Here is a 12,925-nt window from a genome sequence, read left to right as displayed (position 1 = left end):
GGAGGAGCAGTGGAAATGCATGACGAGGGCAAGACCACCAGGCACCAGCACCTCAATAAGTAGCTCAATAGAGTGGCTCCTTCTTATTGCATAACTGAACCTTTAGGTCCTTTTAAAAGCAATAATAAACTACAGTCTTAGGTTCTTGGGTGACGATATTTCAAAACTAAGTATACACCTGATTTTATTCATTTTTAATTGCCATAGGCATTTCTGAAATAACCTGACAGCTGCCTTTACCGGACACCACCTCATGCAGCCATACAAAATCTTTAGTGTTTTAATTGTAAATCCCAGATATGTGCTAAAGGCTGAGAGCCATTTTAATGAAGGCTAGTATTCTTCTCCATCTATAGCAAGGATGCAGACTTAACCACTCAGATGCTGACAGTTTATAAATGCCTTCCCACAACTCCCCCATGTGTTCAGAAAAGAATTTCTTGTGTGCACACTGGGTAATAGGCTGCTCAATATCCAGCAGCACAAGGCACTGAAATGCAGCTCAGAAGTCCTAAGAGCACAGAAGAGCATATCGTATCAAAATACTTTTAAAATATATTTGCAATCATATTCAGCATCTGACCAGCCAGGCCAGAGCATGACCACTCTGGCCTTTTAGGGTCTCATTATCTCTTCCTTCTCTTTTTATGTATTTATTACATTTTCTAGTGCTATTTCCACACTTCTAAAAATCACCCTCAGATAGATTTTATCAGTTATTTCCATTCCTCAAAGAGCATCACCATATACAATTATGTACTGTTTAATATACTTGCATGCATTTTTGTTGCATTCCATGAAACAATCACAAAGGACATTGCCCCCAGCTAAGAACTACTTCATACATGTCAAAATTACTAATACTAGCCAGAGAACAGACCTCTGAACACACAGTTCTGAGGGTGTTGGAGAACAGAGATTCACTTTGCATACTGTTTTACATAAACCTAAAAATTCCAAGTACTACATACTAGAAGCATAAAATATATGCATCTGTTTAAGATAAATTCCACTTTCCTATTCCTTTTCTTTACTGAAACAGTATTCAAAGTGACCAGCTGGGATTCCTGCTTTATAAAAGTTGTGACAGTAAAGAAACAAACTTCCAGAACAGCCCAAGAAGTTATCTCATATCAGAACGTGATCGAGGATGTGCTTCAGGTCCTATCCAACTGAACTGCTGGTAACTGCTGTTCTAACCATAAACCCCACTGATGGTTATAGGGCATCATAACACAGACTTTGCAGTACACTTCACTCATACAGTGATCACTTTTGGCTGTGTTCCTTTAACGTGACATACAAATATCCAATCAACTGAAACACATTTCTTTATGGCATTAAATCACCCTGATGTTTCTCCTCAAATAAATCGTCAAATAAAAAAGCATGTAAGTTATAACTTAATATTTTAAGAGCTTGACTTTGTGATTCACAAACTGTGAATTAAGCTTGCCACCAGTTCTGTTAATCTGTTATTTAACATTATCTGAAAACTATTACAACAGAGTATAAATAAGAGTACATAAACAAAGCCTTAAGTAATTCTGAAAGGATTCCACACGTTTGGGTATCCCAGAGAAACATTCCAAGCACAACACAGTCTAAACATACGGAAGAGCATTTGAGAAAAGTATGGACTAAGAAATTACTTTGAAAATTCCGTATTTCAAATACCTACATGGTTTTAAACTATTCAGCTTTAAAGAGAAGTATTACTCAGCTTCAGGACTTAGGTAGGATCAGCAAGCGCAAGGGGAGCCGTACACAACTGAGCACAGGTATGTTTTGCTCCCAGCTGTTTCCAGTTGGGATTGTTCTCACAGTGGCACTGTTAAGAATGATGAACCTGACGTTTTCCTTTTGCCCCAGGAGTAACACTCCCAGAAGAAAATCTTTTAAATGAAGAAGTCTATTTTTCAGTACTTGCAGTACTTAACAAATTATAGAAATAGAATTAGAAGCTAATAGATATTTCTAGTATTAAAAGAACTTCAATTCAACAGTTACAACGAACTTCCTCCTTCCTCAGAAAAGCTTTATGCAGAGATGCAGATCAGCCATCATCCCAAGGCTCCTACCCAGCGTTATCAAGCTGTTCAAGGTTGCTCTGTGTTGTCAAACACTGAACACCTCAAGCTTGTCTCCCAAAACGAGGAATACTTCCTAATGCCAAGAACACTGAAAGTGCCCATTGTTCTCTCAAAGACAACAAATATAATGCAAATTTTCAGAATAAAACATATTTCATGAAGTCACTTCTATATATCCAGAGAGCACAGCTCACAAGTTAAGATGATGTGAACTTTGAAGCATACTTGCCTGCCTACAACTCTCACAATTGTTAATGAATCACTGAATTAATTGTGCCAGCAGTTTAGTTTAGAAAAAAAGAAGGCCTTGAAAAGAATGCCAATAATTTTCTTAATAATTTAATAGGAGTCACAAGGGAAAAGTCATGAGGAAAATCTTTTGTTTGCTTCTAACAACATAAATAACGGGATGAGTTGTGCTCCTGCAGATGGCTTTGCCCTAATGGGGCACAACACCACCTTACTGCTATAGGCACAGCCTGCTAAACTTCTCCCATGCTCTAACGTTACTTTTTGATAAGGTGCAGAAGCCAGGACTCTGAGTCAACTCAGAGTTTGTGAACTTTGTTCACAAACTGACATGCTGATACACTGGAAACCAAGATAAAGAGAAGTGCCAAGCCAAACAGAGGAAACCAAACAAGAAACCCCGTAAACGCCACTCCACCCATCCTGTGCAGGAAACAGCCCCGAAGTCCACTTCACAGAAATTTAACCGTGTGACAATCCGAAACTACTTTCCTATCTGGTCTTAACCTTGGTTGAACGCTTTTAGAATGGGTCAGGACGTTACCCCGAGAGCTCCCCAGCGCCGAAAAGCACCCGCAGCGGGAGCTCGTCCAAACTTCCCCGTCCCTGGGCAGAACCCAGAAGGGGGTTTCCTCCGGCCTAGGGCCGGGCACAGCGTCCCCAAGGCACGGCCGCTTCCTCCGGCGGAGCCGTCCGTCAGCCCGCACAGCCCGACCCGGCAGGCTGCGGGGCGCTCCCCAGGGCGAGGCGGAAGGAGGCGGCCGGACGGGAGGGAAGCGGCCCGCGGCACCGCCACAAAGTCCCGAGGAAGGGGAGCGCCGGGGGAAGCACTGCAGCTCGGGGAGAGAGAAAGGAGAACGACGCAGCGGAGAAAGGAAGCGACTGCCGCCTCGGCCTCCCATGGTGCGTCCCGGCAGCGGGGCTCGGCGCCGGGCCAGCCGCATGGAGAGGGCCGAGGCGGAAGGAGCGGTGCGGGCACGGGGGCGGCCGAAGGGGGGGGGAGCGCCCCGGGCAGCGGCCCAGCCGCGGCCTGCCGCCCCGGGGAGAGAGCCGGCCGCCCCCGGGAAGGGAACGGAGGAAGGCGAAGGCGGAAGGCCACGTCCCGGCCGAGGCCCCGCGGTCCGAGCGGGCCCGGCCTCCCCTCACCTCCGGCGCCCGCCGCCCAGGAGCACAGCAGGATTATCGTCCTCGCTAGATCCATCTTCTCCGGGCACAGGCCCCACCGCCGCCTACCCACAGCGCATCCGCCCCAGCCGGCGCCGGGATAGGGAGGGGCGAGCTCCTCGTCTCCCTCCGCTTTGTCCCCGCGCTCCGGGGTCCGCTCGGCTTCCACCCGCGGATCGCCGGGACCGAGCGACGGCCGCACCCGGCGCTTCCCCCGCGCCGCTTCCTTCCCCGCACCCGTCCGAGCGACGCCACCGGCGGGGCCGCCGCCGCGCGCGCTCTGGGCGTGTCCCGCGGCGTAACACAGAGGCGGAACCAAACGGGAGAGAGAGCGAGAGCGCCGCCCGCCTTAAAGGCACAGGGCGCCCCCCCGCGGGGGAGGAGGAACGGGCCGCGCCTCCGCCCCCCCGACCCGCCCGGCGCGAAAAACCCCTCAGCGTTCGGCCCGGCGTCGCTGAGCGCGTGCGGCCCGGAGCGGTGCGGGGAGGCCGGGACTCGCTCTCGAGGTTTCCCTGCTCCCCCTCCGTTCCGCTTCTCCCCTCAGAACCGCCCTTCTCACAACGCGGCTCACGCTTTCTTTTCTTTTTTTCTTTCTTTTCGGAGGACACCTGAAAGGAGCAGTCTGCGATAAAACCCATCGCACGGAACGCGCGGCTCTCGGCTCCCCAGGAAAGTTGCGCAGAAGTGCGTGTGGGAAACCGCACAGCGGGGAGCGCACCTCGGGCGCGGACGGCGCCGTTCACGAAGAACCGGAGGGGAGAGCTGCGAGAACAGAGCACGGCAGAGCCTCCCTTCCCCAAACTGCGCTTAAACTGCGTGAGCGACCAAAAGGCGCGGGCAGCTACAGGGGAGGAGAAAATACCTCCGTTATTCTGAGCGGCTGTGTTAGTTCTTAAACCATCATCTTCACCACAGCCATCTTTACCATCGGAGAGAGACGCTTAACAGCCACAATAAAACGGCTCTGACACCCCCACAAGAAAGCAGAACCTGGTAGTGCGGGGCAGCGTCCGGCCGCGCCCTGCTTTACCTCAGCCCCGCCGGCCAGGGCGCCGCGCGCCGCCCCTTCTGCGCAGGCGCGGGGCCGCGGCTACACGGGCGGGGCGGCCTCCTGCGTGCGGCCGCCTCAGACACCCGGTGTGGCCCGCGCAGCGATTCAGGACGGCCGCGGGTACGGCCGCCCCGCCTCGTGCCGCCCCTTCCGGCCTCGTGCTGGGGCAGCGCGCCCCTCCCGTTCGCTTCCCCCCAGCCCCCTCGGTTCCCTCCACCGCCCTCCTCGCGGCCCAGCCCACGGCCGCCCTGGCCCCGCCTTAGGGGCGCCCCCGCCCCGGGCCCCGCCGTGACCCGGGGCTGCTCCCCGCTCCCGCCCACGCGTCCCCGGCGGGGCGGAGCCGCCGCCGCTGTCATGGCGTCTCGGGATCCGTCGGCAGAGATTCGGCCGCTGCGGTGCCAATAGAGCGCGGAGCAGCCGGGCGGCCGCCGGTCCGGGCATGGAGAGCCTGGCGCAGCCCCCGCCGCCTCCGGGCCCGCTGAAGAGTGGCGGCGGGGGCGCTGCCGAGCGGCTCCTCCCGGGAGAGGCGGCGGCCGGCGACGGCGGCGGCTGCCGGGACGGGCCCGCCGAGGAGGGTGGCGGGCGACGCAGCCCGTCCCCTCCGCCGGCCCCCGCGGCCCCTCGGGAGGCGTCTCCCCCCCGGGGCGCCGAGAGCGTGGGGCCGACGCTCCCGGAGAGCCCCGGGGCGGCGCCGGGCTCGGAGAGCGGCACGGCGGGGGCCGGCTCCGGGAGCAGCGGGGCCGCCAGCCCCCCGGGGGAGGAGTCCCGCAGCCTGGACTCGCTGGAGTCGTTCTCCAACCTGCACTCCTGCTGCCCCAGCAGCTCCGAACTCAACAGCGACGCCGATGAGGCGGTGGAGGCCGCCCCGGGGGGCCCGGCCCCGCAGCCCGATGCGGACAGGCCCGCTGCGGGCGCGCAGCTCCTCGCCGCCTCCAAGGAGCGCTTCCCGGGGCAGTCGGTGTACCACATCAAGTGGGTGCGCTGGAAGGAGGAGAACACGCCCGTCATCACCCAGAACGAGAACGGCCCCTGCCCCTTGCTGGCCATCATGAACGTGCTGCTGCTGGCCTGGAAGGTACGGCGCCATCGCGGGGCGGGAGGGCCGGGGCCTGCGGGGCGGCGGCCGGGGCACCTGCGGCCGTGTGCTGCGGGGAGGGGGCTGGCTGCGGGGCGAGCTGCTGCTCTGCGCCTAACGAACGGCGTGCTGCGTGCCGCTAGCGTGCTGCTGCCCTGTACGGACTCACTTCTTAGTCGCATTGCTATAAAAATCAAAGTTTAGGTGTCGCTTTTCTGAACTGTGCTTTTTTTCTTCTTTTTCTTTTTCTTTTTTTTTTTGCAGATGCGTTCAGGTTTCTAGTGAGAATTTTTGTTTATAACGCTGGAAACTTAAGGGACGTCTTGGGAAAATAGATTAGTGTTGAAGGGAAACGTGTGCGGTTTTTTGCAAAAGGTGAATTTGCACAAATAACTTGCTGAATAAGAGGGCTCCATCCGTGGAGTTGTGTGGCAGAGGTGGTGATCAGTGAATCAGCTCAAGCACTGCTTTGGGGCCTGGGAGTTCTTATGGTCTGATAGTCGTCGTGCGTATGACTTCCTGTGGTCTTAAAATAAGTCCTTTATAACTAATAAATCTTAAAAATAGATAACTCAAGTATAAGATGTATCGTAACTATTGATGTTTATGTAAAAGAAGTACCGTCAGAGAAGAGCTGTTATGCTGTGTGCCTTACAAAACAAGGGAGTGGGGTCTCAAGAATTGCTGCTAATGCAACCCTGAAGGATTGGTGTGAGGTGATGAGACCTCAGAATAGGGAAACTTTGCGAGAGTATTTTGTGTAGAATCAAGGGAAAGAAATGGGGTATTGTAGTGCTTGGAGGCTTTTCATAGATGTAACAGGTAATATAGTATTTTCATTTTGATATTTTTCCAATAGGAAGACGTTTGTTCCCAGAGGTAGTCTTCCAGAAGATTAATGTTGGTTGGGGCTTTTTGTCTCTGTACGCTTTCCTGAGCAGAACAGCTCGTGGCTGAGGAGGAAAGCTGTGTGTTCCATGATGTAGCTATTGAGACCTTGCTGAGAGCGGTACAGGGGAGTTGTGGGTAGCACAAAACTGTTGTCTTACGCAGGTATTGCCTACCTCAGGAGGATGTATAGGTCTTTGTAGACTTTAGTATGAAGTATTTTCTTTGTATGCTTCCTGTTTAATGTACAGAGATGAGTGCAGGGCCTTGAAGAACTGGTTCAGCGTCATCTTTTGGTGGTGGTGTTTTAGAAGATGTGGCTAGTCCCAGGATTTATCTTTTTAAGTGTTCATTTAATGGAAGGATATAAGTGGGACAGTGCCATCCTTGTTGTTTGCTCTTAATTTTTAAGAGGTTTTGTTCCTTAGTGTTCTTCCTTTCCTTCCATAAATATATAATTACTGTCTTCTACTGCCTCCCATCCAGAATTTTATCTGACATTCTGCTTTGATCAAATGCTATGTTAGCAAGAATGAATGTGGCATCAAAATTTATAAGTTGGTGGAAATGAAAAAGCCTCATTGGAGTGCCCTTACATTTCTTGTTGCTGGGATTATAGGAAGGATTTTCTGTAATTATGTTTATGTAAAACCTCAGCAGAATTTACATGACTTGAGGACAGCCAGCAATTCTCTATTGTAGGAGAAACTGCCAATATATGACTATTTATGTACTTTGGGGTTTTCTTGTTGGTTGGTTGTATATCGCCTCTGTTTATAATTGGTTCTTTTATTTAGGGCCTCTCCAAATTATCCTTTCTTTTCCCCAGTTTGTATTCAAGAACCACATTGACATGGTTTGCAGTGGCAAGCTTTTTGGCAGCTCACCTGTGCATCACTGTCAGTTGCCGGTTATACACCAAGGCTGACGATGGGCTTCCACATTGCTCTCCCTTCTCCTGAAGAAAAATGAGCGCTAGATTGGGTCATGTAATCATAATTTAGGAACAAGGGAGCAATCCAGGAGATAAAAATAGGCAAAGGCAGAGTGAGAGTACCAGAGCATGTGGCAGGTGAGAGGAGCAACTTGGCTGAGAGAAAAGACTGTAGTGAAAAGGAGAAGGAGGGGAATCAAGCTTGAATAGAGCAAGCACTAGAATATCATTTTAGATATGCTAACAGCTTTGTGATGTCCTGTCTGTGTGTTTCAGTTGACATCTGGAACGGTTTTTTGTTGGTTTCTCTTATTGAAGGCTATGGGTAGTTTATTACTTCACTTATCTTAGTAACTGAGTACAGGAAGATCTCTTGTACTTGAAGTAAGCGTGTTGCATACTCAAAGTAATTCTTCCTCGTGAATTTGAAGATCTTGTTCATTAAATGAGCAAAGTTCTTAGCAATTATTCAATTTTTACTGTCTTTCCTATTTTTGAAATTAGATCTAATATCTTCATTTAATGATATAAGTCTAAAGACTGCTTCAAAATAATTGTTTCTTTAAGTGTACAGCACCTGTGTATGCTTACCTGTGAGATTTCACAGTGAGTGAGGTTTTAGAATTTCTGAAGCAGTAGTGCACATTGGGATCGCTCAATAGCTTTTCAATAGAAGCAGAATTTTAGAACTAAACTTGCTGTAAAATTGCTACCTCTCATATGCACTGCTTCCACGGGAGTCTGGACACACAGCTCTGTGGTGTCGGATTGTGCAAGTTATACTTTCAAATGTGAAAATTATGAAATCATTGTTTTTTCTCTCTGCAAACTGCTTGTCGAGCCTTTAGGAGATGGAGCTGAGGGGTTATTAATGATGAGTTACAGAAATGCTCTGAATCAAAAGTAACCAAAAGCAGTATGATAGAAAGTTGGATAAGCAGCTGTTGTGCAAAGCAGTTTGGTAATAATTCAGGCTTCTGCAGCAGAAATGAAAATGGGAGTAGAATATTGAAATAAAAAGTTCAAAATGTAAATAGAAGTTTGGGTTTTCTGGTGTAGAGCAGCTTTGAGTACCATCTTTCAGCTCACTTCAGTCTGCAGACTTGCAGTTTTTCTTCACAGCTCCAGCTTACTATGTGCTTACACTTTGCAATGCAATGCTTGCTTTTGTGGCATTTGTTAGGTGTATCAGAAAGCAATGAGTGGACTACCTTCTGAAATTACACTGAACTTCAGTTCTATGTTCTTCCGAAGGTCTACTGTGTAGTGATCTTCAGTTACTAAAAGCTTAGCGAATGTGGAGTGTAATTCTGCTCTGTGTTCCTCAGGTAGGATGTGCACAGAGAATACTTATCTGAAACATCCAGAGAAAAGAGGACACAAGTCATTTTGGAACATAAAATAAATCTAAGGGAAAACATTTTAATACAAATATAATTAATAGTGCTATTACTGAAGCCTTGGAATGCGAGTACATGAGGAATATCTTCTCATTACAGGTTTTTATGTAGGAGAATAGTGCCAGTAGTATACATTAACAGTATCTTTCAATGTTATGCAGATCACAGCCTTATCAACAAAAGGAAGGTTTTGGGAGTGATGTTCCCTACATGCATAGTTCTTCTAAAATTTGGTAACTTAGAACTCTATGAACTACCTATTTAGATGACTTACAGTTACGTAAGTAATCATTATATAACCACTTATGCTTAGATATATCCAAACTGAGGTGCAGGAACAGGTAGAGTAAAAAATTTCCTGCTCAAAATGTTCTGCTTGAGGTTCTCGTGAAATGGCCTGCTTTTCAGAGTAGCTCAGTGCAGTATGCTCCTGCTGATACCCATTTGGTTTGTTGGAGTCTGCAGTGGTAGCGCCTAGTTTGACGTCTGGCATTGGCCTTATGCATGTGATCTGCTTTTTCTTTGTATTGAGCTGAACCTCCTTATGGCCAGAATTTGCACAGATTGCTCATATGAACTCAGCTTCCAAGGACGAGATGCCAGTGAGCTTCTGATGAGCGCTCAGCAGAGGCCTTGGCAGCCTTCCTCCCTGCATCTGTGAGATGAGTTGAGCTTACATATCAATGGCCCTATAATTGTATGTTTTCTAGAGCAGGAAGCCTGTTCAAAGGGACTGAAGGAAACCTGATTGAGGAGGAAGATGTTAAAATGATCAGATGACAGCAAAAGCTATCAGGTGATCGTGATGAGTTTATGAAGCTTTCTCTGCAAGGCAAAAGGTGGCTGGTTCTGCGTGGAGCCAGGAGCTGGACTCGATGATCCTTTTGGGTCTCTTCCAACTCAGGATATTCTACAAGTCTGTGTGTTTGCAAGAAATTTGAATCATCTTTCGCTGGGGTGGTTTGAAGCTATGCTTACCTCTTCCCTAACACTGAATTCAGAGGAGTAGCAAATAAGTGCCTGGATGCCTTCCCATTAACCTACTATGGGGAATGTGGTTTAGTGAGGAGGCTGGGCTAGGCGGTTTCCAAAGGTCCCTTCCCTCCCTGTGATTCTGCGTAACTATAACTAGAAACTCTAAGTAGAAATTTTATGGTCCCTTTCTGTATACACAAACACAAGCTATTTTGGAAGTGTTAGTTTCAGTACTGGACTGTATCACATAATTTTTAAAGCCTTTTTGAAGAGCTGGGAGAATACAATGGAGATTATCTAAAGATAGAGTTGAATTTTCCAGTCATTTTCTAATGCACAGAAGCTGCATAGGCTTTGTCAGACTGATTCTGCAGTATGAAAATTTATTTATCAACAGCTTTTTAATTACAAAGGTGACTCAACTGTACCTCACATAGTTGGGTAATAAAGATTTAGTTTCTTACTCTGGAGAAAGGGAGGGAAAATAGAAAGAAAACTAGCTAGTGTTAGGAGGAAAGACAAGGAAACAGAAGGAGAAAAGTATGGGAAATGGGTGGGAGCTGAGGAAGTGCTTTTTTCCTAAAACGTGACTACTGTAGCAACGGAGCTTTGGAGCCTATTGGTAAATTTTCTGTCCTTCGGATTAAAGTTATTTTGGACAACAGCTTTATCTGTTGTTCCTTTCTTCTGCTGATTAATACGTTGAGGGACTGATTCTATGTGATTTTTTTTTTTTTATTTCCTCTGAAATTTAGGGTTATCTTTTTCTTCTGCTTGATATGTTTCCTATATCTTAAGAATGCTCAGTGAGGCACTGAGCAGCTGACAATGTCATGTTTTCTGTATATCAAATCAGTTCTGTTCCAAAGTACTTCTGACCAGGTTGGAACCCCCTTAGCCCACTGTAGAGCTTTGATTGAGGTCCCATGAAATACGCCAGGTCTAAAATTACGCTGTGAATGATTTTCTTAGCATTTAATTAAGCAGTTAATGTTGGAATGTAGCGTGTTAAATCATCTGACTATAGGAAATCCTACAGATATGAGTAAAATTATTTTGATTTGGTTCTTCAGTAAAAAATAAATTGCTGACCACTACTGTTTGAGAGAAAGTCAGGATTTATAAACTTATAATACAAATACCTCATTTACTCAATGAAGTACGGAACATGAATATATTTATGCCACAAATATGTGGAACTTAAAGGCAAAACGTGTAATTATGTTTTATAGCTGCTGTTGGTAATGGAGGAGTGCTTCTGGTTTCCTCAAAGCGCTGCAGAGCAGAAATCCCCACGTTGACCTCTATGTTGAAAAAAAAAAAAAACAGTCAAAAAAGCTAACCTGAGTCTTGAAGAAATCATCACCCTAGTCTTGCTAATAGCTGAGGTAGTGTGCTAGTTTTCCTTCATGTGATGCAGATACAACTGTACTGTTCGCAATCCCGGAGACATTTTGGGCGTAGGTAGTTCAAGCAGTTCTGTTCTGGGCTGTTAGACATGCAGCAGTGAACCAGCCCAGCTCTATCTGACTCGGCAGCATGCAGAGCTGATGGTTGCTCAGGCTTAAATGCTGCCACTTGAGAACTGGGTGTGTAAGAATCAGCTTTTTAAATCTTTAGTTCTGTTATCAACACGGCACGATGTTTTGTGTTTGTGTGCACACAAAATGGATGTTGTGAGCAGGTTCAAAGATGATTTAAACTTTCCTAAGTTTGGGGAAGACGTTAAGGCATTTTGTAAGTTACAGTCAGTTGTTTCTCATTTGAAAGATGTTTTCAAAAATTCATGTGCCTATGAATGCATGACTGATTTTTCTTCTTGTTTAATTCATATCATCTTAAGTTGTTTTTTTTTTCATGTAGCAGAACTAATTAAGCCTTCTTTCTTGCGAAGTTATGCTTCACTAATTTCCTGCTTTACTAACAATTTATAACTCCTAATCTTTAATTCCCTTGCCTTCCGTGTTTATCCTTTCATTTCCTTTCTTCCCCAGATGCTTGCAAGTACTGTGCTCTTCTTTCTGGAGAATAGTGATGGGAGTTGAGGAGTTTCTTTTTGAAAGAGTTCCTAGTACTTGAAATACCAGATTTTCTTGACTTTCTCTAGTATGATGATGAGGAGAGGATGAGAAGATGAACCCAAAACAAGACTGAAGACTCTTAGGTTACTCCTGCAGATATCGATATACAAGGCTTTGTGTATGTGTGTTTTTGGGCTTTTATTGCAGGGACATATGTAAATGGGAGTGAGCAACCAAAGCATTTAACCAGCTGGATGGATGAGTATCTAAGAAGGTCTGAGCTGCCGCCACAGTGGTTAGTGATGGTGACAGGAATGGATTGGGGAGCACGGAAGTTTCAACTACCGAGCTGTGTGGTCTTGGTCTCCTCCGTATTGGAGTGAAATCAAACCCTTGATGTGTGAGCATGGGGTGAGAGGCTGGGAGGTCATTTTCTCAAACCTGCATGAGCATTGTCTTTCCTGTTCAGCAGCTGCTGCCTCCAGGTTCTCTGCCGCCTCTTGTCTGTCCATGGGAACTCACAAGTTATGACCACTTAAGAGATATAAAGAAATGACTTTCTTAACAAAATGTGGCCACAGTCTGTTCATCCCGGGTGCTTTCAGCAGAGCTAGCAGGAGTAGTGCAAACTCCCATGAAGTGGAGGGATTGCTGGTGGGAGGTTTTGGTGAGAGAAGGGAACATCAGGCGCAGACCTGCGAGTGAAAGAAAGGATTGGGTGTATATGATTTCTCTAAATACTGAAGTGTTGTCTCCTCATAGCTCTTATTTAATGAAGTCCAAGTAGGCTAATGCTTTTAAAAATCAGTAAGCCAAACGTGATCGGAAAACTTCAGGCTAAGAAGTCGCTGTTAATAAGTTCTACATTGCATTGTTTTGAAATCTTACAGGCAATATACTTTTACTTTCACAGGTTAAACTGCCACCAATGATGGAAATCATAACGGCTGAACAGCTGATGGAATATTTAGGTTAGTAATCAGTTTTCACAATAGCTTTCTGTTGCATATTATGAGTATTAGGACTCTTACTTTTTTACTGATATTCTTTACTCAGCTTTACTTGAATGTGTATT

The 12,925-nt window shown here is 47.0% G+C and overlaps 3 protein-coding genes across 4 annotated transcripts in view; 2 read left to right on the top strand and 1 right to left on the bottom strand.

Annotated features, from left to right (window-relative positions):
• ADAM10 (ADAM metallopeptidase domain 10) overlaps positions 1 to 4,713 on the bottom strand; it is a 43,546-nt gene extending 38,833 nt beyond the window's left edge. Inside the window, exon 1 of one of the 2 annotated variants that reach the window (XM_046898875.1) lies at positions 4,369 to 4,713. Coding sequence is in view for 1 of the 2 variants with exons in the window: in NM_204261.3 (NP_989592.3) it covers positions 3,489 to 3,543 (55 nt within the window). In the remaining variant the exon portion in view is untranslated. Of the gene's footprint in view, positions 1 to 3,488; positions 3,775 to 4,368 lie in introns of those variants that run through there. The other variant, NM_204261.3, reaches the window with a different exon arrangement.
• LOC121111662 (translation initiation factor IF-2-like) lies at positions 2,870 to 4,485 on the top strand. The gene is made up of 2 exons (XM_040706917.2): positions 2,870 to 3,245; positions 4,110 to 4,485. The coding sequence occupies exons 1-2, from the start codon at positions 2,870 to 2,872 to the stop codon at positions 4,400 to 4,402; spliced, it is 669 nt and encodes a 222-aa protein (XP_040562851.1). The 3' UTR covers positions 4,403 to 4,485.
• Positions 4,714 to 4,905: 192 nt separating the features above from the next.
• FAM63B (family with sequence similarity 63 member B) overlaps positions 4,906 to 12,925 on the top strand; it is a 30,669-nt gene continuing 22,649 nt past the window's right edge. Inside the window, exons 1-2 of the mRNA XM_025154017.3 lie at positions 4,906 to 5,632; positions 12,764 to 12,821. Coding sequence (XP_025009785.1) covers positions 4,997 to 5,632; positions 12,764 to 12,821 — 694 coding nt within the window. The 5' untranslated portion in view covers positions 4,906 to 4,996. The remainder of the gene's footprint in view (positions 5,633 to 12,763; positions 12,822 to 12,925) is intronic.

This window comes from Gallus gallus, chromosome 10 (genome assembly GCF_016699485.2).
Source record: "Gallus gallus isolate bGalGal1 chromosome 10, bGalGal1.mat.broiler.GRCg7b, whole genome shotgun sequence".
Taxonomy (NCBI): Eukaryota; Metazoa; Chordata; class Aves; order Galliformes; family Phasianidae; genus Gallus; species Gallus gallus.
This window is presented reverse-complemented; position numbering and strand designations above follow the sequence as displayed.